General features: G+C 40.1%; 1 protein-coding gene across 8 annotated transcripts in view; it reads left to right on the top strand.

The window, feature by feature from the left end:
• Positions 1 to 20,143, top strand: part of ryr2a (ryanodine receptor 2a (cardiac)) — a 194,731-nt gene that overhangs the window by 158,842 nt on the left and 15,746 nt on the right. For 6 of the 8 annotated variants that reach the window (XM_051069064.1, XM_051069060.1, XM_051069062.1 and 3 more), the window contains exons 82-105: positions 112 to 208; positions 339 to 445; positions 886 to 937; positions 1,060 to 1,110; positions 1,218 to 1,317; positions 1,698 to 1,777; positions 2,052 to 2,128; positions 2,810 to 2,883; positions 4,765 to 4,782; positions 9,935 to 10,015; positions 10,685 to 10,773; positions 11,424 to 11,552; positions 11,807 to 11,911; positions 12,443 to 12,524; positions 13,512 to 13,670; positions 14,085 to 14,239; positions 14,489 to 14,704; positions 14,838 to 15,110; positions 16,711 to 16,917; positions 16,998 to 17,312; positions 17,913 to 17,980; positions 18,928 to 19,069; positions 19,316 to 19,402; positions 19,751 to 20,020. In XM_051069064.1, coding sequence (XP_050925021.1) covers positions 112 to 208; positions 339 to 445; positions 886 to 937; positions 1,060 to 1,110; positions 1,218 to 1,317; positions 1,698 to 1,777; positions 2,052 to 2,128; positions 2,810 to 2,883; positions 4,765 to 4,782; positions 9,935 to 10,015; positions 10,685 to 10,773; positions 11,424 to 11,552; positions 11,807 to 11,911; positions 12,443 to 12,524; positions 13,512 to 13,670; positions 14,085 to 14,239; positions 14,489 to 14,704; positions 14,838 to 15,110; positions 16,711 to 16,917; positions 16,998 to 17,312; positions 17,913 to 17,980; positions 18,928 to 19,069; positions 19,316 to 19,402; positions 19,751 to 20,020 — 3,034 coding nt within the window. The remainder of the gene's footprint in view (positions 1 to 111; positions 209 to 338; positions 446 to 885; positions 938 to 1,059; positions 1,111 to 1,217; positions 1,318 to 1,697; positions 1,778 to 2,051; positions 2,129 to 2,809; positions 2,884 to 4,764; positions 4,783 to 9,934; positions 10,016 to 10,684; positions 10,774 to 11,423; positions 11,553 to 11,806; positions 11,912 to 12,442; positions 12,525 to 13,511; positions 13,671 to 14,084; positions 14,240 to 14,488; positions 14,705 to 14,837; positions 15,111 to 16,710; positions 16,918 to 16,997; positions 17,313 to 17,912; positions 17,981 to 18,927; positions 19,070 to 19,315; positions 19,403 to 19,750; positions 20,021 to 20,143) is intronic. The other 2 variants (XM_051069063.1, XM_018666484.2) reach the window with 1 other exon arrangement.

Raw genomic sequence — 20,143 nt, 5'->3', positions numbered from 1 at the left:
TAAGTTCTACACCCACACACATACTGTACTTTAGATTCAGTGCTCATCTGTGTGTACTGCACTTCTGATATATCTTACGTTATTACCCCTCCCTGTATCTCCCCAAACTAGGCACCGGGCTGTCAACCTGTTCCTGCAGGGCTATGAGAAGTCCTGGATAGAGGCAGAGGAACACTACTTTGAAGATAAACTCATAGAGGATCTTGCTGTTAGTTCATTTCTATATCAAAGGAACACAAGTGACAGAATTTCTTTCACTTTGAAGAAAAATCTGACTCTAAGACCAAATATTTTTTACCCTTGAGTACCTTCTGATTGGGAATGTGTATTTATGTCAGAAACCAGGTGAACAAGAGCCATCCGAAGAGGAGGAAGGGATGAAGCACATTGACCCACTGCATCAGCTCATTCAGCTGTTCAGTAGAACAGCTCTCACAGAGAAGTGGTGGGTTCTCATAGATGCATGTAAGACTCAAGTGATGTGATTTTCTCACACCAACATGTTCATTAAGTTGAAAACTTGAAAACAGAGAGAATCCAAAACATATTCACAGCAGTGAGACTCAGATTCACACATGTAGGACAAATTGTCCTCTACCCCAGCCACCAGTCAGACCTCAGACATTTATGGTGTGTTTGACTCCCTTCACTTGTCACTTGTTCAGCATCAGTTTTTGGGTGTTGAGTTTGATTCCAGTCGGCATGTTTTGAATCTAAACACTGAGCTTAAGGTGGCTGAAAGTTGAATCCAGCTGCAGTGGATTTTTCACCAGTAGAAAGCTCACATCACCAGAGTCAATGCCACAATAAAAATGTTTAATACAGCTTAAATGATAAAACCTGTTCAGTCAATTGGTGCTAATGTGTGTGCACATATTGTTGCAGTAAACTGGACGAGGACAATCTTTACATGGCCTATGCTGACATCATGGCTAAGGTACCAGCTGCTGAATGCCAGTAGAAACTTTGTCATTACTTAGAAGTCAAATAGCTGCTTATGACAGTGTCAATCGTTGCCTCCATATGCTCCTTTGTTTTTCATTACTCTTTTTCCCTCAGAGTTGCCATGATGAAGAAGATGAAGATGGAGAGGAAGTAAAGAGTTTTGAGGTGGGTGATCAGTCACGCTTTGTTTTCATCTGTCAGTCTTTAGTGGCTTTAGCTGTAGACTGTTCTGCTACTTCATGTCAGACCTGTTTGGTATTTCACATGAATAGGAGAAGGAGATGGAGAAGCAGAAGCTGTTGTATCAGCAGGCTCGGCTTCATGACCGAGGAGCTGCTGAGATGGTGCTTCAAACCATCAGTGCTAGCAAAGGTAGGTTCAGGTCCTCCCAGCTTTTTCTTGGATAGTTTTGGCCATAGGTACATGGTAGATTGCACATATAATACTTTAAATCAACTGTGAATTTGTGTGTTTTGTAAATAAAGACGTGGCTGGTGTGGGGACTATGAACTAATGATTGAAATAATGACTGGTTAAGATGTGTTAACGACTCAGAGAATGGTCACCTACACTACATATGGTAATTACAGCACTACTGTGCATTCATTCACTTTCTGAATGAGAGTGGCAGCTGACTTATGAAAATGTAAGCATGCAATGATCTTGAGTTGGAAGACAGAGATCGAGCCTGCTCTGTGGTAGGTGATGGAATAATATCCAGGTGTTTTCTGTGTATTGTGCCTTTTCACCAGGTGAGATGGGTCCCATGGTGGCCTCTACTCTGAAGCTGGGCATAGCTATTCTGAATGGAGGAAACTCTACTGTACAGCAGGTACAGTGCTCACTCACTTCTGTTTCTGTCATGAAAATGCTGTTGTTAGTGTTAGGAGTGTTTGTATGTGAAAGGCTGTATATTTATTTGTAGATGGATATAATCTTTACCTTGTGTATTCCATTTGTATGCATCTAGTATCTGATACCTACTTAATATAAGACACAAACAAAGTAACAGGAGCATGTGGAGATTCAGTCTAATTCATTGTTCCTTTGAAATGTGTCGTGTTTGTTGAGACCCTGTCTCCAGTCTCCCTGTGTCTCTTTGACAGAAAATGTTGGATTATCTGAAAGACAAGAAGGATGTAGGTTTTTTTCAGAGCCTGGCTGGTCTGATGCAGTCATGCAGGTAACTCTACAAACTCTTCCTACAAACTCTATAAACCTCACAGTTGGGTTGGTTAATAGGTTAATAGGTGAAAGTGATGGACATGTGCAAGTGTTGTTGAACAGGAAGTTAGTTGTACTTTGGCTGCTGATTTGGAGCAGTTACCGCAGCAGTGGTTGTGACACAGCTCATGGAGGTGATTAAGGCACTTAAAAACACCCAATGCCCAGTTTTATCAGAAATCACACTCTTCCTCACAGTCATGACTCAGTCACACACAGACATATTTTGATTCAGTGTGATTTTCTGAAGACATTCCCTTCGACATTTTCTTTTGTAGTAATCTAGTGATGGTTATCTGTACATCCAAGGGTACACTGCAAACTGCAAACACACACTGCTAATGGATAATCCAGTATACTTTGTTAGACACCGTTGTCTATTCATATACATACATCAGTCCAGTGACATTTAACACATGGAACATCCACAAAAAAGGCAAAATGATTATTTATTTGAAAAGATATTTCTTTGCAATCATCACTTAACTTGATATGATCAGTAGGTTTTAATAATGCACATATACCAACATCTTTATTTATTTTGCATTGAATAGGCTGAATATGTACCATCTCAGTAAGGTGGGTAAGGTGACCCTACCTCAAGAGTTTGACAGAGAAGGGACATTTGTGTGTGTTTCAGTGTTCTAGATCTGAATGCATTTGAGAGGCAGAACAAAGCAGAGGGACTGGGAATGGTGACAGAGGAGGGATCAGGTAAGTTTCATTAACCTATACATCGCTCATAGACTTATTTTATAGCAATAGAAAGGAAGAAACATTCCTTGAGCATTTCTTTTTGTCAGTTGGAGATTAGTGTTGTTGCTCTGAAACCTTACTAAACAAGACAAAGGAGCTAAATTATTTAGAAAAAGCCAGTCCTGCTTTTCTACACCAGGTGCAGGTACAATTCTTAAATGTCACTGTAATTAACCTCAGGATGTTTAATTTAAACCCACCTATAAAAATCCAGAGGGCACTGCTTGCTGGGACCAGTGGTTTCAGAGAGGAACACTAAAAGGCAGATTGTAAGGGAGCTGAAAGTTTTCTTTGTCCAGTTCAAAATATGAAGGTATCCCACGGAAAGACTGACATAAGCATGTTCTGGAGTGGTCTTCAGGACTGCTAACCTTGTGGAAAGAGATAATTAAAGTAGTTGTGCTAGAAGAAATATAATCTTTGGTGTACACACCTCTTTTTGATACATGAAGGTTCTTTATTTCCTGTCAGGTCATCCTTCTTTATTTATTTTGCTTTGTCCCATTTATCCTGTCATTACTTTGGTTGAGCATTTTGTTGATTTTAATCAAGTGGTAATGCACTTGTTCATATGCATTATCAAGTATGATTCCTGGTGTGCAAGTGTATGTGCTCATGATTTGTCTGCTACATCCTCTATGTGTGTGCATTTGTTACAAATGTTCACAGTCATCCTAGATTGCGCATTGATGCTCAAAATCCAAATCAGTTACCTTCATGTAGACACCCCACAACAGTGTAACAAACATTTATTTGTTTGACTCTTGTAGAACTAGATTTTAAAAAGCATTAATAACTTCCTCTAAGTACTGGGTAATCTACTGGGTAGGTGCAGCAGTGAAAAAAAGCTTATTTATTATCATTTCTGATAACATTTCTGACCTCCTTTCGCACTTTAATTTCACATCATTTATATATGCCTCTGTTCTATAAATAGCTGAGCGGAGGTGGATGCACAGTGATGTTATTATTCCACCATTAAACCCTCACATTGGTTGTTTTGACACCTCTGACAGAGATCTTTTTTATTGTTTAAGTATAAGGACTTACTAGTACGCTGAATTAGTCATGACCTAATTACTGAATTAACGTTAATAATAATGTTAATGTTAATAACCTAAATACTAATAAATAATCACCTATGAATTCACAGATAACCTATGAAACAGCTTGAAGACTATGGTCTATCTTAACCTTCCAAATTAGTTCACATTAACCATAAGTCTAATACTCGCTGTACTGGTTGTTTACAGAGTAGTCACTACAGAAAACACTTTGTTCTAGTGATTATTAATATGACTATATTTCTTCTAGTTTTCAGTGCAGCTAAATGATACCTGTTTAAATATGAAGTAAATATATAAGACTAGAGAAATAACAAGAACACCTGACAATACATTATCACTGAAAACAAGAAATTCTGCAGTTTTAAAGCTCATGCTGCTGATTTATATTAGACAGTAGGTGTTTTCTCTTCCTAAACCAATCATTACAAAAACTGACTTTGTATTACTCATTACTGCACATATTGTAGCATGAAGTCATGGAACCAACTACAGCTGATAATGTCCTACTCTAAGAAAAAACTCTGAAAGACGTAGTACGAGGTCTTGGTGTTCTACATTTTAGGTGAATCTTTGCTGTTTTCTGTTATTTAGTCTTCTATCATTTTTTTCATGTTGACCAAACAACTTAATTCGGAATTTTTAAAGCTCTTTTCCCTATATGTAATCTTTTTCTTTGTTTCTTTCTTTGTTTCTTACTTTCTTTCTCTCTTTCTTTCTTCCCCCTGTTTTCCTTTTCTCATTTCGTTTTACTGCACTTTCTTCCCTTCCTCAGTCATCACTCATGAGCGTGGTAATTATGCCTTCTGCCATTTTCTTGTGTGTTGGTTGGTCTCTCTCTCGCTCTTTCACCACAGATGGTTAGTCGTTGTGTCAGTTCTGTCCAGGTCCTGAGTGTAGACCTTCAAACCTCGTCCTTACCAGCTCTGTGCTTGTAGCTACTTTTCTGCCTTACCCTCACCATTCTAATCTGTTTTTGTTGTTGTTGTTGTTGTTGTTTGTTTGTTTGTTTGTTTTAGTGTAGACCAATTACAAGTCACTCTCTGGTTGGATTTGTAGTTGGTCTTAGTCCACCTCTGAATTTTGATATAAAACATGTCATGTCATTCTTGGTCACAGTAATGAACTGATGACAATACTATGATGGCTTGTTCTGGAATATGATGTATAGATGTTAAGATTTAAAATTGTTCAGAAACATCCAGGCAGAAGTAGTAGAAGTGTGGCTGCCACAACCTGCCGTCTAGAACGTCACCCACGTATGCCTCTCTCAGGATTTGTACAGTATCTGGCACATTTTAAATATTACTAATATGAATATTGACCTTCCCCCACCCTCATCCTCCACCCACACCCTACCTAAGGTCAGCGGGTTGTTTTGTCTCAGTAATGGAAATTTTTATTGTGCTGGTTGTTTTCTGTTGTGAAGTGTTCAATCCCTTCTGTTCTCAGCCACTGTCTCTGTTTCACTCACTCTCTCAGGGCTGCAATGAATCCAAAAATAAAGATTCACTGTGATGGTTCAGTGGAACAGGGAGAATGGAGCCTCTGTCATTTGAACACCTGTTGTTGCTCTGCTCTCCCTCTGACTGAGTGATAGTCAGCAGCTTAAACTGCTGGAGTCAGGCCCAGCAAGTTCCAGAGTAATGCTGAACTGTACATCAGTTAAAAAGACTCAGAAGTCATTAAAACCAGCATTCATCTCTGATATCCAGCCAGGAAACTGGAAATATCAAGGATTAGAAACAGACTTTGTTACAGCAGAGCACTTCCTGCTCCAGAAGCCAGGGATCATGGGTAATATACACCATTGGGCTGTGTTACAGTTCACTGAGTGGGAATACACAGTCAGAGCTCTGGTTAAGAGACTGATAGACTTTGTTTTCTCTACATGAAAACCCCTGAACTGCACAGACTCAGAGACCAACAGGATTAATTACCACTGGTGGCTGCAGAGGTGCTGTTGTTCAGTAGAGTTACATTTAGTTGCTTAGTTAGTTAGTTAGTTGCAAACACATCTATATAACACAACACAACACTCATAGAAATCAGTGGCCTGTCTGCAGAGATACTTTTTATACAAAGGTAAATGGAGCTTTTTAGTGTGCACAATTAAGAGTGAAATCCAAGCATTAGAATTAAAAGTGAACTGAACAGGGTTGTAGTTGAAACATAAACAACAGAAGACATTGACAATGTTGGTAGGCCATCAGCAACTATCTTCAGGATTGCGTTTTTTATAGGATTTTGTAGGAATCCAAGTAATTGACCCTAAAAATACATTAAACACAAATGACCGATAAATGCACTGATTTACTAACATAAATCATAGTTACATGGTGCAGGTTTATTGTTAATGCGAGCTGACTAGATAGCTAGCTAATTAAACAGAGAAGCCAAAGGTTAATAACGTGCTTCAAACTCTAACAGGCTAAAACAACAAACAGCAACAATGCAGGGAATGCATGAATCTTTGTATAAACAAAGATTCAAGCATTCTTTCTTTGTATAAATAAAGTAACATTTTCATGTTTGAAACAGTGTAAAGTAAAAAAAGATTTTGAAGGATTGAATATATAGATTTATCAGAACCTAAAATGAAGTTGCAGCCCTACTTATTTCTCAGCTCTCACCTCTTCATCTCTAATGTTTAGTCTCCCTCTCTTTTCTCTCTAAGTGTTGCACTCTGGACTCTAAAGTGGTTGTTTCTAGCCATGCTCCTCTGTTAGTGAAGGAGGGTGAACTCTGATCATTCTCTCCTTCCTTCCTCTATTCTCTCTGTTTCCTGGCTGAGCTGTGTTCTGTAGACAGTCTACTTGTCCTCCATAACTGTTTTGCTTACATGAAAAAAAAACCTAATTTGAATAACCTGTCCTTTTTTCATGATTTTATGTCTTGACTTATTTTCACCCCATGGTTAGGTTGTAGTTGTAGCATCATAGAGTGTAAATCTAAAATTTCTGATGCACTAGAGGGAATTTTCTGTTCTATTATACCATATCTGCAGCTTGTCAACTTTTAGAATCCTTTGACAAACCTATAGAGACATAATACAGAGATTTACTTGTTGAAACATTGATAAGAATATAATATGGTCTCATTCTTTTTTTTTTAACTGTGAAAAATGTATTCCCCTCATCCAGTGTATCACTCTGTTTGGAATAAGCCTGAAAGTGCCTTTCCTTTCCTCCTTAATCACTGAGTCATATTTTCATCTTATTCTTACAATTCTAGATTAAGTTTTCATTGAAAAACATTGCATATTTTGGTGGGAAATTCAGTGTTATATTGCCCACTATTATTCAGAAAATTAAATGTTCTGTGCTGTTGTTGTGACATCCAGTGATTTAACAAGCATGGTCAGGTCTGGACATTTTCAATATTGAATTTTATTGCCATAGCATCAATAAATGTAGAAAAGCTGTTGGGGGTATTAAGGTGCCTTTTCAGAGAGTAAGCCATAGTAAGATTTACCTTCTCCATCTATCAGTCCATCCAGGAATTTAAACACATGAATTATCACAAATTCAATCAATTCAGTGCATGGATAGGTTGATGAATTTGTGATGATCTAGAAAGTTTTTTCAATCCAAAATTTCTAGTTTAATTTTCAAGAAATCAGTTAGAAAAATAAAACTCTCTGAAATAGACAGTTGTCCAGAGCCAGGAGGAACTACAGCCTCTGTGCTCATGGAGGCAAAACCTCTGATGCAAGAGTCGTTCTGGGAGGTCAGAAGAGAAAGGCTTTCAGTCGACCTCAAAATGTTCTTAGATAATCATCTGACAACTCGGAGGGGGAGGCCTAGACTGTTTAATGCAGGTGAACTGCTGTTATTGATGGTGTTACTGATGATGAACTTAAGATTGCATCACTGCTTTATTCAGATGATATAGTTCCTCTTTTTCACGGTTGTCCAGACTATGGCCAAAAACACACACTAAGATGTTTTGTACCTGAGTGTGAAGCAGCCAGGAAGAGACCCAGACTCTGATGTCATGGAACTCTCTGAGAGAGCATCAGAGTTCTTGTTCACAAGTGTGAGGAGGATTAAGTGGGAACTGAGCCTGTCACCAATTATCATGAGCTTTGGGTAGTTACTGCAAGAATGAGATCACAGATCACAGGAATCCAAAATAAACTTCCTTGGTAAGGTGTGTGTGAGCTCACCCTTACAGATAAGGTAAGGATCCTGGACATCTGATGGATGGAAGTCTGATGATGTGACGTCACCTGAGTCAGTTTTGGTTGGCTCTGAGGTCTACAAGAATGAAAAGTTAAAAAAAAAATCTGGGGATGAGTACTCTCCACAACTCTGCTGCAGGACAGAGGTTCCAGGCTACATTAGCTGTCACTCGCATAACATGTGAATCTCTGAAGCACCGTTGGCAGTCAGGTTGCTCTGTGGTCAGAGTAGGAACCAGTTTTTGACAAGAAAGAAGAATGTATAGAAAAAAACATGATGTCAGAACCACTGCTGCATGGGTTTTGTGTCCAATTGTGAGTTAGGCATTGCTAGAGGAGTACAATGATAAATTTGTGGAGTACCCAAAATGCACCTGGATGTATATCCAGCTTGGCCTGGGAAAAATAACTCTAGTAAGAACTGGAAGACATGACTTGGGAGAATGATCTATGGGCTACCTTACTTATCCTGTTGCCATCACATTCTAGTCCCCATTAAGTGGTGACAAATGAAACTGCAAACATCCATTCCACCCTTTCCATATCAGGGTCACAGGGTGGTTTCGAGCACATCCCAACACTCATGGAGCTAGAGGCACAGTACTCTTTGGACAGGGTCTGGATCAGATCTCAGAATCATCTTCTTGATACAACAAATCTAAACACTGCACCACTGTCCCCACTATAAGAAACTGTATCATTTTAGTCTGTTTAACAGTTTTATAATATAATATATAATAACAGTATTATAATAATATTACAACTTGTTACTACAATGTAATGTATAATAACAATGCATTAGCACAAACTCCATCATTCTAGGCCATGATAAGTAAACTGAAGCATTGACACCCTTGAGAACTGATCTATAGATCTATATCTAAGTTTGTACATCCACCAAATTGCATTAAAAAAGAAAAGCTGCACTTTCAGTCTTGTTTCAGATCTCCAGATGTTCCTCCTCGAGCCCTTTCCAGTTTGTTGTCATATTTTATTGTATTCAGTTAATGTTTATGTTGTTATTGTACTGAGTTATTGTGTAGTGTCTCATCTTCCTTCTCTGACCCTCTTTTTCCTTTTGCATGGTTCAAAGCAGCATTTTAACACAGTCAGAGCAGCTGTCCTCAACTTCCTCAGTGTATCTGTAGTCTGTGCAGAATCTCCAATGGAAAGCACAAACCAACACATTTTCAGTCTAACAATGAGCAGCAGCTTTAAAAACCATGAAAAGAGCCTAAATCCAGTCCTGACTGTAAAATGCTGCAGTTCAAAGATCAGTGCACTTCAGTCCACCACCAAGTGCTGTGGCTGCCCACTGCTCATTCAAGTGTGTGTGTGTGTGTGTGTGTGTGTGTGTGTGTGTGTGTGTGTGTGTGTGTGTGTGTGTGTGTGTGTGTGTGTGATGAGAGATTGCAAGAATGGCATATTATTACCATACACCTTTCACAGACTGAAACACTGCAGATTACTTAATATTAGCTCCATCTCTCTTTAATAGTTCTTCACTCTCCATCCTCTTGTCTGTCTGTCCCTCTCCTATTTGTTGTCTGCTTTTGTCTTCTCTGTTCTCTGACTTTTTTTTTATGTGTATGTGTGTCTGTTTATATGAACGTGTGTGTGCATTTGTGTGTTTGCACATGCTCGTGTTCATGTGTGTGCGTTTGTGCATATGTGCTTGTGCATATGTGTGTCTGCATGTGTGTCGTCCTGTTTGTGTGTGCATGTATGTGTGTGGGTGTGTGTGTCTCTTCTCTCTGGCCAGGTGAGAAGGTCATGCAGGATGATGAGTTCACCTGTGACCTTTTCCGCTTCCTGCAGCTGCTCTGTGAAGGACACAACTCAGGTGTGTGCGTTTGCGTGTGTTCTCTGGTACTGACTCATCAGTTTACGAATGTAGTTACATTTCTTAATGATCTGCAGATCTTTTTAGCTGTTAACCTGACAGGTATGTTTGTGCATATATTACAGGGTTGGACCATATATTTGTGCTGGTAGAATGAGTGGCATTATTTCACTGGTGTTTCCTCTCAGACAGCCTCTTTTCCAACAAGGAGTGTATGGTTGCAGTTTGAAAAAATGATTGGAAATTTATTCCTTCAAACATTATGTCAGTATCATGCTCAAAGAACATGCACGCAGTGATCTGATGGCCAAATGGTCAGGACAGACCACATGGGTGCATTTTGTATGAACCTGAGAAAGGCAGCAGGTCTGCAGTTCAACTCCTAACCGGCTCAGATCATTTACTGCATGTCATTCCCCCTGCTCTTCCCCCCAAAATTATTTTAAAAAAGGAACATACACATATTTTTCCATATCCTAAATAACTCACTGAATGTGTACTCAGAAAATGACCCCCTTATATTATGCTATAAGGTTTTCATTCAGATGTTTGAGGTATAACACAATATGTCATGCAGTATTTTACTGAAATTTTACCACCACTGTATTTATTCATTTGAAGACATTTTACAAGCATAAAATCGCAACATTTTGTGTTATCCTCTTGCAGACTTCCAGAACTACTTAAGGACACAAACAGGGAACAATACGACTGTCAACATCATCATCTCTACTGTTGACTACCTCCTCAGAGTCCAGGTTGGTTCCTGTTCCTGATGTGTTTTCCAAAGTTTAAACTGAAATGATCATGTAATCAGTCTGTTCTAAAAACCACGTAACTCCTGTTCAGTTAGTGGAATTGTAGATTTTAACCACTGTGACAGTTCACTGTTAATGCAGTGCACCTAACACTGTAAGTCCCATCTTAAAGGAAATTCCTATATTCTCTTCAAAAATGTGTTTTTAACAGACTTGCATTTCTATTTTCCTTTTGCTATTTGTTGATTTGCTCAGATAGTGTATTTGTATTGATTCTTTAAAGGAGCTATATGTAACATTCTGCACTTAACAAGAGCTTCAGTCATTGTTACGTTTCCAAGTAGCAAACACTGGTGTTGCTTTCCACAGCTGGAGACAGCTCTTGGTGAGTAAAGTTTGATGCTGAACTCACAACATTTCTTCTAGATTGGTAATCAAACAGCTTTTAATGCTAACATTGGCTGTGTAGAAAAAACGTACATATAGCACCTTTAATCAGTACATGTTGCCAGTACACTCAAGAGTTGCATTCTACAGTTTCTACCACTGTTGTTACTACTACGACTATTAATAATAATTTAATTTATTTTCTCATGGTCTATCTATCTGTATCTTCTGACTTTTTGTTTTCCTTCTTTTTTCTCCTTTAGGAGTCTATCAGTGATTTCTACTGGTATTATTCTGGGAAAGATGTTATTGATGAACAGGGCCAGAGGAATTTCTCTAAGGCAATAAATGTGGCCAAGCAGGTTTTCAATACACTGACTGAGTACATCCAGGTAAGACGAGCCACTGCAGTTATCACTGCCGTTATTATGTAGAATTATTTAATTATGATTAATCAATTACTTTCAATTATCATTCTCCAAAGACGATGGGCATTTTACATTTGAAAATCAACGGTACATTGATATTTTACAATAGTTAGAGGCTGTGTCTGTGAACTAATTTAGGAAACTGCTGTTGAGTAACATGGACATTAGATTGTTGTTGTGCTGTGATGTGATTGTGACTGTTGTTTGTGATGTTGAAGGGTCCATGCACTGGCAACCAGCAGAGTTTGGCCCATAGCCGTCTGTGGGATGCTGTGGTTGGTTTTCTCCATGTCTTTGCTCATATGCAGATGAAACTGTCTCAGGTGAGCTAAGGTCACGTGTGGGGGGTATGTGGACTTGAGGTATCAGATTCTGATCATATGATCATAATGTCTGGTCTGGGAGTTGTGTTCTCTGCCAGCATCTCAGTCTTCCAATCATTTTATCATCTTTTGTGAAGAACCCAAAACACTACCGTTTTTCAGAATTTGAAGATATAACAACCTTTTTTCCTTTCCTCTTGTCCTTTGTTCCTTGTGGTCACTGTAATTCAGTCACATTTATGCATTCATTTATTCATTCATGCATTCATTATCTATACCCCAGCTGTCATTTGGTTAGAGGCGGGGTACACCCTGTACATATTGCCAGTCCATCACATAGAGACAAACACATACACATAGAGACAAACAACCATTCACACTCACAGTCACACCTACGGGCAATTTACCGGTGGGTACAAACCGGGGCGCGAACCATGCTGCCCTCCATCACATTTATGTCTTTCTTGGTTGAAGTGAAGGGGTAGTAAAATTCTTAAAACATCGTGTTCTCTCTTACTGTTCTCACCTCAGGACTCCAGTCAGATCGAGTTACTGAAGGAACTGATGGATCTGCAGAAAGACATGGTGGTCATGCTGCTGTCGATGCTGGAGGGTAGGTTTCTGTTCATAAACAGAGCTGTATCAAACATGGAAGACATGAAAGAGCTGATAGACATACAAGCTGCTCACCTTGTCTCTTCACATATGAAAAGATTTAAGCACTGTTTATTGAAATGTGCCGATTCAGTCTTAGATGTTTGCAGCATTTGACAATTATGATCCTCCAAATGTTTGAATCATCATCCTTAGTATATCTAATTATATAAAATGTTGCCCAGTACTATACATTGATCTAACCAGGCACTGGCATCAGAAAAATCATGTCTGCTCTCGACACATCATTATGATAATCATGAGTGTATTTAGATAAGGAAGTAGATTTGTATATGAGATGGGATACAGAATATATACAGCTGAGGATGTGAGACACAGTAGACAGTAGCAGACTTGCTCTCCAAAATATGATAACTGGTTCTCCAAAAGTCACTGCCTGTTCAATCAACAGTGACCTTGTTAGTGACCAAGACAAAGAGAGTTGTGTGAAAAAATGTTTTTGGACACCCTTAAATCTTTTTTGTGTTTCAAAAGGTGTGGCTGCATTAGACAGACACAAACAAATACAACTGATATTTTTTGGTTTATTGTTTACAAGAAAAACTAACAAAACTAAATTCTTGACAGTTTCAATATGTCAGTTCTCAACATTGTCTGTATCAAAGTCAACAAATAACAGAATGTGTTCAAAACTGAACAAAAAATAAATAAACCACCACATCATCAAATTAATATTTAGTAGTCCTGCCATTAGCACGCAGTAGAGCTCTAATCCTGGCTGGCATGTTCCCCATATATTTCACAAATGCACGGGGTGTTAGAAAACTTTTTTCCACCACTGTATGTGCACTTTAACACAGCCCACAGAGAGCACTGTGAACATGTTAACCTTTGTCAAAGCCTTTGTCTAAAGTGGTTGGTTAACAGTGAGTCATGTTGTGGATTCAGGTTTTTTTCCTGTATTGTAAACATGTTTTTTTGGCAGGTAATGTGGTGAATGGGACTATTGGTAAGCAGATGGTGGACATGTTGGTGGAGTCATCAAACAATGTAGAGATGATCCTCAAGTTCTTTGACATGTTCCTCAAACTGAAAGACCTGACCTCCTCAGATGCCTTCAAGGAGTATGACCCTGACGGAAAAGGCAAGGCTCTTAAAAACATTTTCTTTCAACATATTTTTACATACACATATACACTGATCAGCCACAACATTAAAAACCACTGACAGGTGAAGTGAATAACACTGATCATTTCGTCACACAGTGTTCTGCTGGGAAACCAATGGTCCTGATATTCATCTGGATAATGTTGTGGCTGATCAGTGTATATACATATTATATTTATCACTGAGGAATCATCAGGATTTACATCTTTTGACCTGATGATGGACATGGCAGAGCTGTTCGAGGCAGACAGGAACAGTCAAGTGATTTAATAATGGACCAATCAGAGTGAGAACAGGTGTCCAGATGGTTGGGGAAGGTCAGGTGACCACACTGCAGGGAGTCCAGAGACAAATCATAACAAAATCTGACAACGTACAAATTCATTGACAGGTGTCATCTCCAAGAGGGACTTCCATAAGGCCATGGAGAGCCACAAACACTACACACAGTCTGAGACGGACTTCCTGCTCTCCTGTGCAGAGACTGATGAGAATGAACTCTTGGACTATGAAGAATTTGTAGAGCGCTTTCATGAGCCAGCCAAGGTAAAAGACTTGATCTTTACAGAGTTTAAAAAGTTTAAAAATGGCTTTAAATTGTCCAAATGTAAGTCCTCCAGGATGATTAAAATCTAATATTAAAATCTATTTTTTGTGATTTGTTTCACCATCTAAGAAGGGCTATGTGTGTGTGGGTGTGTGTTGGGGGGATTTTGGAGGTTGGGTGGGCAACATGAAGAAAAAGGAAACTGTTATTTCCAAAAAAAAAAAAAATTTATATCTGTGATTCAAAAGGATATTGGCTTCAATGTTGCGGTTTTGCTGACCAACCTGTCCGAGCACATGCCTCATGACACCCGGCTGCAGACCTTCTTGGAGCTGGCAGACAGCGTCCTCAACTACTTCCAACCATACCTGGGCCGGATTGAGATCATGGGCAGCGCTAAGCGCATCGAGAGGGTCTATTTTGAGATCAGCGAGTCCAGTCGAACACAGTGGGAGAAACCTCAGGTAAAGATAGTGCAGTACATAAATCAGTGAACAGAATTGATTTTGATATTTGTCACTTCAGGGAGACCCCTCTCTGTTTGATAATGACAGACGTCCTCCCAGCTCCATTTTTACTGCTTTACCCTGTCCTCAGGTCAAAGAATCCAAGCGTCAGTTCATCTTTGATGTGGTGAATGAGGGAGGAGAGAAGGAGAAGATGGAGCTGTTTGTCAATTTCTGTGAGGACACCATCTTTGAAATGCAGCTGGCAGCTCAGATGTCTGATGCTGGTGAGCGCTCAGCAGTGAAAGAGGAGAGTGAGCGGGAGAAACCAGATGAGGAGAATACTGAGATGGGCTTCTTCTCTGTTACTACTGTCTGCATGGCTCTGTTAGCTCTGCGATACAACGTCATGCTGCTGATAAAGGTGAGAGACACACACTGCACCCAACACTAGCAGTGAGCACAAGGTTTGGCTGTATTTCTGAGGACTTAAAAGGAACTGTTGAGCATGTTTTAAAAAACTGCTCATTTGCTTTTTTCTGTGAATGAGATGAGAGGATAGATACTAGCGTGTTCAGAATTTGGCCAGAGACGCTGCACAGAAGTGCTGGGTGGATGGATAATCGGAGACACCAATTTACCTGCATGTCTTTGGACTCTATAAGCGGTCTCTGCTGAGCTCAACAAGGGCCTACAGCTTATCCTGAATATGGCCACTGATAGCAGCACAGAGGGATTACACAACAGGCAACGACATTTCCATTACTGAACAGTTTGTAACAAATCTACTTGAAAGAGACATCATATAAGAGCTGCTATTTAATATGGTAAATGGTAAATAGACTGTAATTATATAGCTCTTTTCTAGTCAGACTGACCACTCAAAGCGTTCAGTATCTTGCCCAAGGATACTTCAGCATGTGGACTGGAGGAGCCAGGGATCGAACCACCAGTGGGTTGGTGGGCGACCACTCTACCTCCTGAGCCATAGCTGCACCTCTATAGGGGTCAATCTTATAACAAAACTCTACAACTACAATGAACAGTCTATTATTGAACTGTATATATTTGTTGGTTCTGTTTTAAACCAGCATGAAGTTAACAGAGCTATGAACAACCTGTGGTGATAAATAAGCTATCACTTACAGTTTCACTTACACAATTCAATTCAGTTCGATTCAGTTTTATTTATACAGCGCCATATAACAACAACAGTCATCTCAAGGCACTTTTCATATAGAGCAGGTCTAGACCGTACTCTTTAAAATAGGTATTTACATAGAGAGACCCAACAAATCCCACCATGAGCAGCACTAGGAGACAGTGGCAAGGAAAAACTTCCTTTAAGAGGCAGAAACCTCGAGCAGAACCAGACTCAGGGTGGGTGGCCATCTGCCTCAACCGGACACACAACTTTTGGAAATCACATTGACCTGTTTAGCACTAAACACACTGACTCTGTTGTTGTAGGAACACTGGCTGAGCTTCAGCAGCGTGCATGTTGAGTGACCTAACAGTTCTTTGGATGGTTTGATCATTGCGTCCAGGACACCCAAGGGCGAGTCAGAGCAGGGAAATTTGTTTGTGTGCAACTTAAACAAACCAGATTAATGTGATATTTGGAGAACTATAGAGGTGTGGGTAGGTTGTGTTTCCCCCCCACTTACAGTCTTTAGGCTAACCACATCCTGACTCCATCTGTGTACTAGATGCACATGAAACTGATCCATCTCTCATCATCTCATCTCTCATCATCACTCTCAGAAAAAAGCTTATAGGTGCAGTTTTGTTAGTTTGCACAGGTAGCGTAGCTAGGGGTACGAGGGGGGCAGAAATAACATACATTTGGAGATTTTTTTCTCAACTTTAAGCAGGTAATTATTCAGCTGATAAGACCCAGGTGTAAGCAGGTTCAGAAGAGACAGAGGTGTAGACAGGGGTCATCAGTGTTGAGGTAGATTTCTGCCTGTTGGGAAAGGATTTCTGTTGATGATGTTTCATCCACGCTTTGTCCCCGTTTTCAGGTGCTGTCTATGAAGAGCTTGAAGAAGCAGATGAAGAAGATAAAGAACATGACAGTGAAGGACATGGTGACCACCCTGGTGTCCTTATACTGGTCAGTGTTGCTGGGCCTTCTCCATGTGGCGTTCAGTGTTGCTCGAGGATTTTGCAGAATCTTCTACAACACTTTCATGGGAGGAAGTCTGGTGGAGGGGGCAAAGACCATAAAGGTTATTATACATAATTCTATATGAATAGAGTGTGTCCACTAAGAGCTGTTCCCAAATTCCTAAACTGCCTCCATTTCCAGGTGTCAGAGCTGCTGGCCAACATGCCTGACCCCACCCAGGATGAGGTGAGGGGTGAGGGAGATGACAGAGAGAAGAGGCCGTCCGACCGCAGCTCACCCAAGGAGGACCTGGCTGACCTAGCAGTCAACACCAGTGAGACCGAGCTGCTGTCAGACATCTTTGGTCTGGACTTAAGAAGGGAGGGGGGCCAGTACAAGATCACCCCCCATAACCCCAATGCCAGCCTGACCGAACTGCTCAACTCCCCAGTTCCCTCCCCAAACCCACCAGCACCAACCACAGCACCCCCACCTGAGCTCAGACGGAGGCATCAGGTAAGAAGAAGAAATGTAGCAGCTTAAACATCTCAGTTAGATGCTCTTGCTTTCTTTCTTCTCAGCTTTTTTACCCAGTCAGTTTTCAATAATGGACAAATCTCACAATCAGTCAGCAGTGATCCCAAATGTTTAGCTTCAGCTTTAGCTTTCAGTGCAATCATGCTAACATTTGCTAATTAGGAATAAAGGCAACAGCCTCAGTACAACTGAGTATCAGAGTAAATACCATACGTAATACATTAGTTAGTCGTTAATCATGACAGTGTATATAACTATAAAGTATCACAACCACATCAGGCTCCTTCACCTGACACTCAAGCTGTCAGGTTCCCTCACTTAAGCTGTGGGGCACCGGCTCTTTTGCTCTGTCCGATGTCCGCTGCGTGAGTGCTGAAGAGCCAATGCTATCTGGTGAGCATACCTGGTGCTAGTCAGTATAATGTGAAGGAGAGCAAAGGTTATATTTAAATTGTCAATGAGTTAACAGAACCTAATATGAGGGCCAGTATTTCCCTCTCTCTCTCTCTCTCTCTCTCTCTCTCTCTCGTCTCAAAAACATTTTCTTTTATTTATTTTATATTGTGTGTTCTGTTTCAGTCAAAGGGCTCTTCCTCAGAGGAGAAGGAAGCAACTCCACAGACTGAATGTGAACCTGAAACGTCAGAGTATGTACATATTTTTGTTATGGAATCACAGAAGCCCTCTGACAGTCAGTACCATTCTCTACCTCTGACATACTGAACCTTTAAATTCTATTCTCTCCTCTGGAAAGAGCAGATACTCTGGCTTTATATCTACTTGTATCTGTTCAGCTTAAACTACAGTGGCTGCCCTCACTGGCTTTATAGACCGTTTCATTCATTATACAACCAGACAACAATATTTATAGAACTGTTGGTTATTTCAGTTGTGATCAGAGCCAACATAGACCTGCTCTGAGGAGAGTCAGTCACCCCACCACAACAGAGCAGTGAAAAACACATAGCTGACTGTGAAGTAGCTGTGTTCTGTCCAGAGTCAGGCTCTAACATGTAGTTTGATCCACTGATTTGTCAGAAGGCAACACTGACTGTTTTCTGAATCTTGCTTACATGGCAATATTTTTTTTCAGTCATTCAATTTCAGTAGATGAGGGCCTTACTCAGGTCATGTGACAAGTTCTCTCCATGATAACTGAGAAAACTCAGGAAGATTGTGAGATGTAGTTGAAAGCTCAAGAAAAAGCAAAGAAGTTTGGAAGGTATGTTTAGTCAGAGGTCCACAAACAAAATGAATAGAGAGTTACACCAAATACTTGTCTTTACAACCAAGACCAACATTTACAACTGTATCATTTATTCTGTTTTATTTTATTTATTTATTCTTGAAGAAATATAATATTCAGTGGGAATATTAGTTAGAAAAACACATTTTTGATTTAGCTTCATCTATAGACTGTTATTTTAAAAATCATTACTTGGTGTGTAAATCCATTTAGAGGGTTTCAGAGCAATGGACATTTGTTTGCAGTGTGTAACACTTGCCAGTCCATTTACTTAGCTCTCTGAAAAACACAGTGAAGTAGCACTGTATTGTTGTCTGTGTACACATGTTTATTATGTTGTGATTTCAGGGCTGGACATGTAGAGGAACAAGAGAAACAACAGAAGATGAAGCCAAAAATTAGACGGCATCACACCTCAAAGTGTGACGAACCAGATCTGCAGGAGTCTGCATTCTTGAAGAAGATCATCGCCTACCAGAGGAAACTGCTGGTACAGGATCTTTCTCTGTCTTTCTCATCTGATTTTACAATCCTGGTCATGAACTTTGTAGTCAAGGAGTTTAGACCAATGCTGGTTATATACAGTGTAAATGAAGAGGAGGGCTCTGATATTAATGCAGTGACATAACTGAAAGGATTGGGATGATGTGTTCACGCGATGATGTGGACAGCACAATTTTAAAGCAAATGATTTGTAGGAGGTTGAAGTCTAACCCCTCCTTCTGTTTCCCTGCAGAACTACTTTGCCAGGAACTTCTATAACATGAGGATGTTGGCCCTGTTTGTTGCCTTTGCAATCAACTTCATCCTCTTATTCTATAAGGTAATGGAACAGTGTACTGGGGATAACTGTACTGTTATCAGTAACTAGCACTTTTGGTAAGAAATGGAAACATTAATTCTTCACAGATCTTCTCAGCACATTCAGAAAAGATGAAGTTGTTTGTTCAAATGACAAAGCTCTGGTTCTGTAAACCCACTGTCCTGTACCTGCTCAGCAGACACACACAGTCAGAGAGCAGCTGGTGAAAGCAGCAGCGTGGAGACCAAACCAGAGCTAAAAAGCATCATCGTGTTGTTATCAGTTACATCACAGGGGTCACATGTTGACTGTCCGCTCTTTTTCATTCTTACAAACCTGGCTTAAGGACTAATAAACTGTCCATACCAGGTGTCGACATCCTCATCTGTGGCTGACGAGCAGGAAGTGATGTACACCAGCAGCCAACCAGAGAGCAGTGTTCAGTGGGATCCATTGGGTGGAGAAACTGTGGAGACAAATGAGGATGTTGTGGATGAGACTGGGGAGCACCTGAAGCCTGTCACAGTGCGTTTTGTCCTGGAGGAGAGCAGTGGATACATGGAGCCCATGCTACGCATCCTGGCTGTCCTGCACACTGTCATCTCTTTCTTCTGTATCATTGGATACTACTGTCTCAAGGCAGGATACTGAGCATTTCCATACAGCAGAATTCTGAAAACCTCTGTCAGCTCAATCAAAATCACATACAGTCATTAGATCCTTCTTTTGTATTGAATCTAACATTTTTCTGATATCTCTCAA

This window comes from Lates calcarifer, unplaced genomic scaffold, assembly GCF_001640805.2.
Source record: "Lates calcarifer isolate ASB-BC8 unplaced genomic scaffold, TLL_Latcal_v3 _unitig_5776_quiver_344, whole genome shotgun sequence".
Lineage (NCBI taxonomy): Eukaryota > Metazoa > Chordata > Actinopteri > Centropomidae > Lates > Lates calcarifer.
This window is presented reverse-complemented; position numbering and strand designations above follow the sequence as displayed.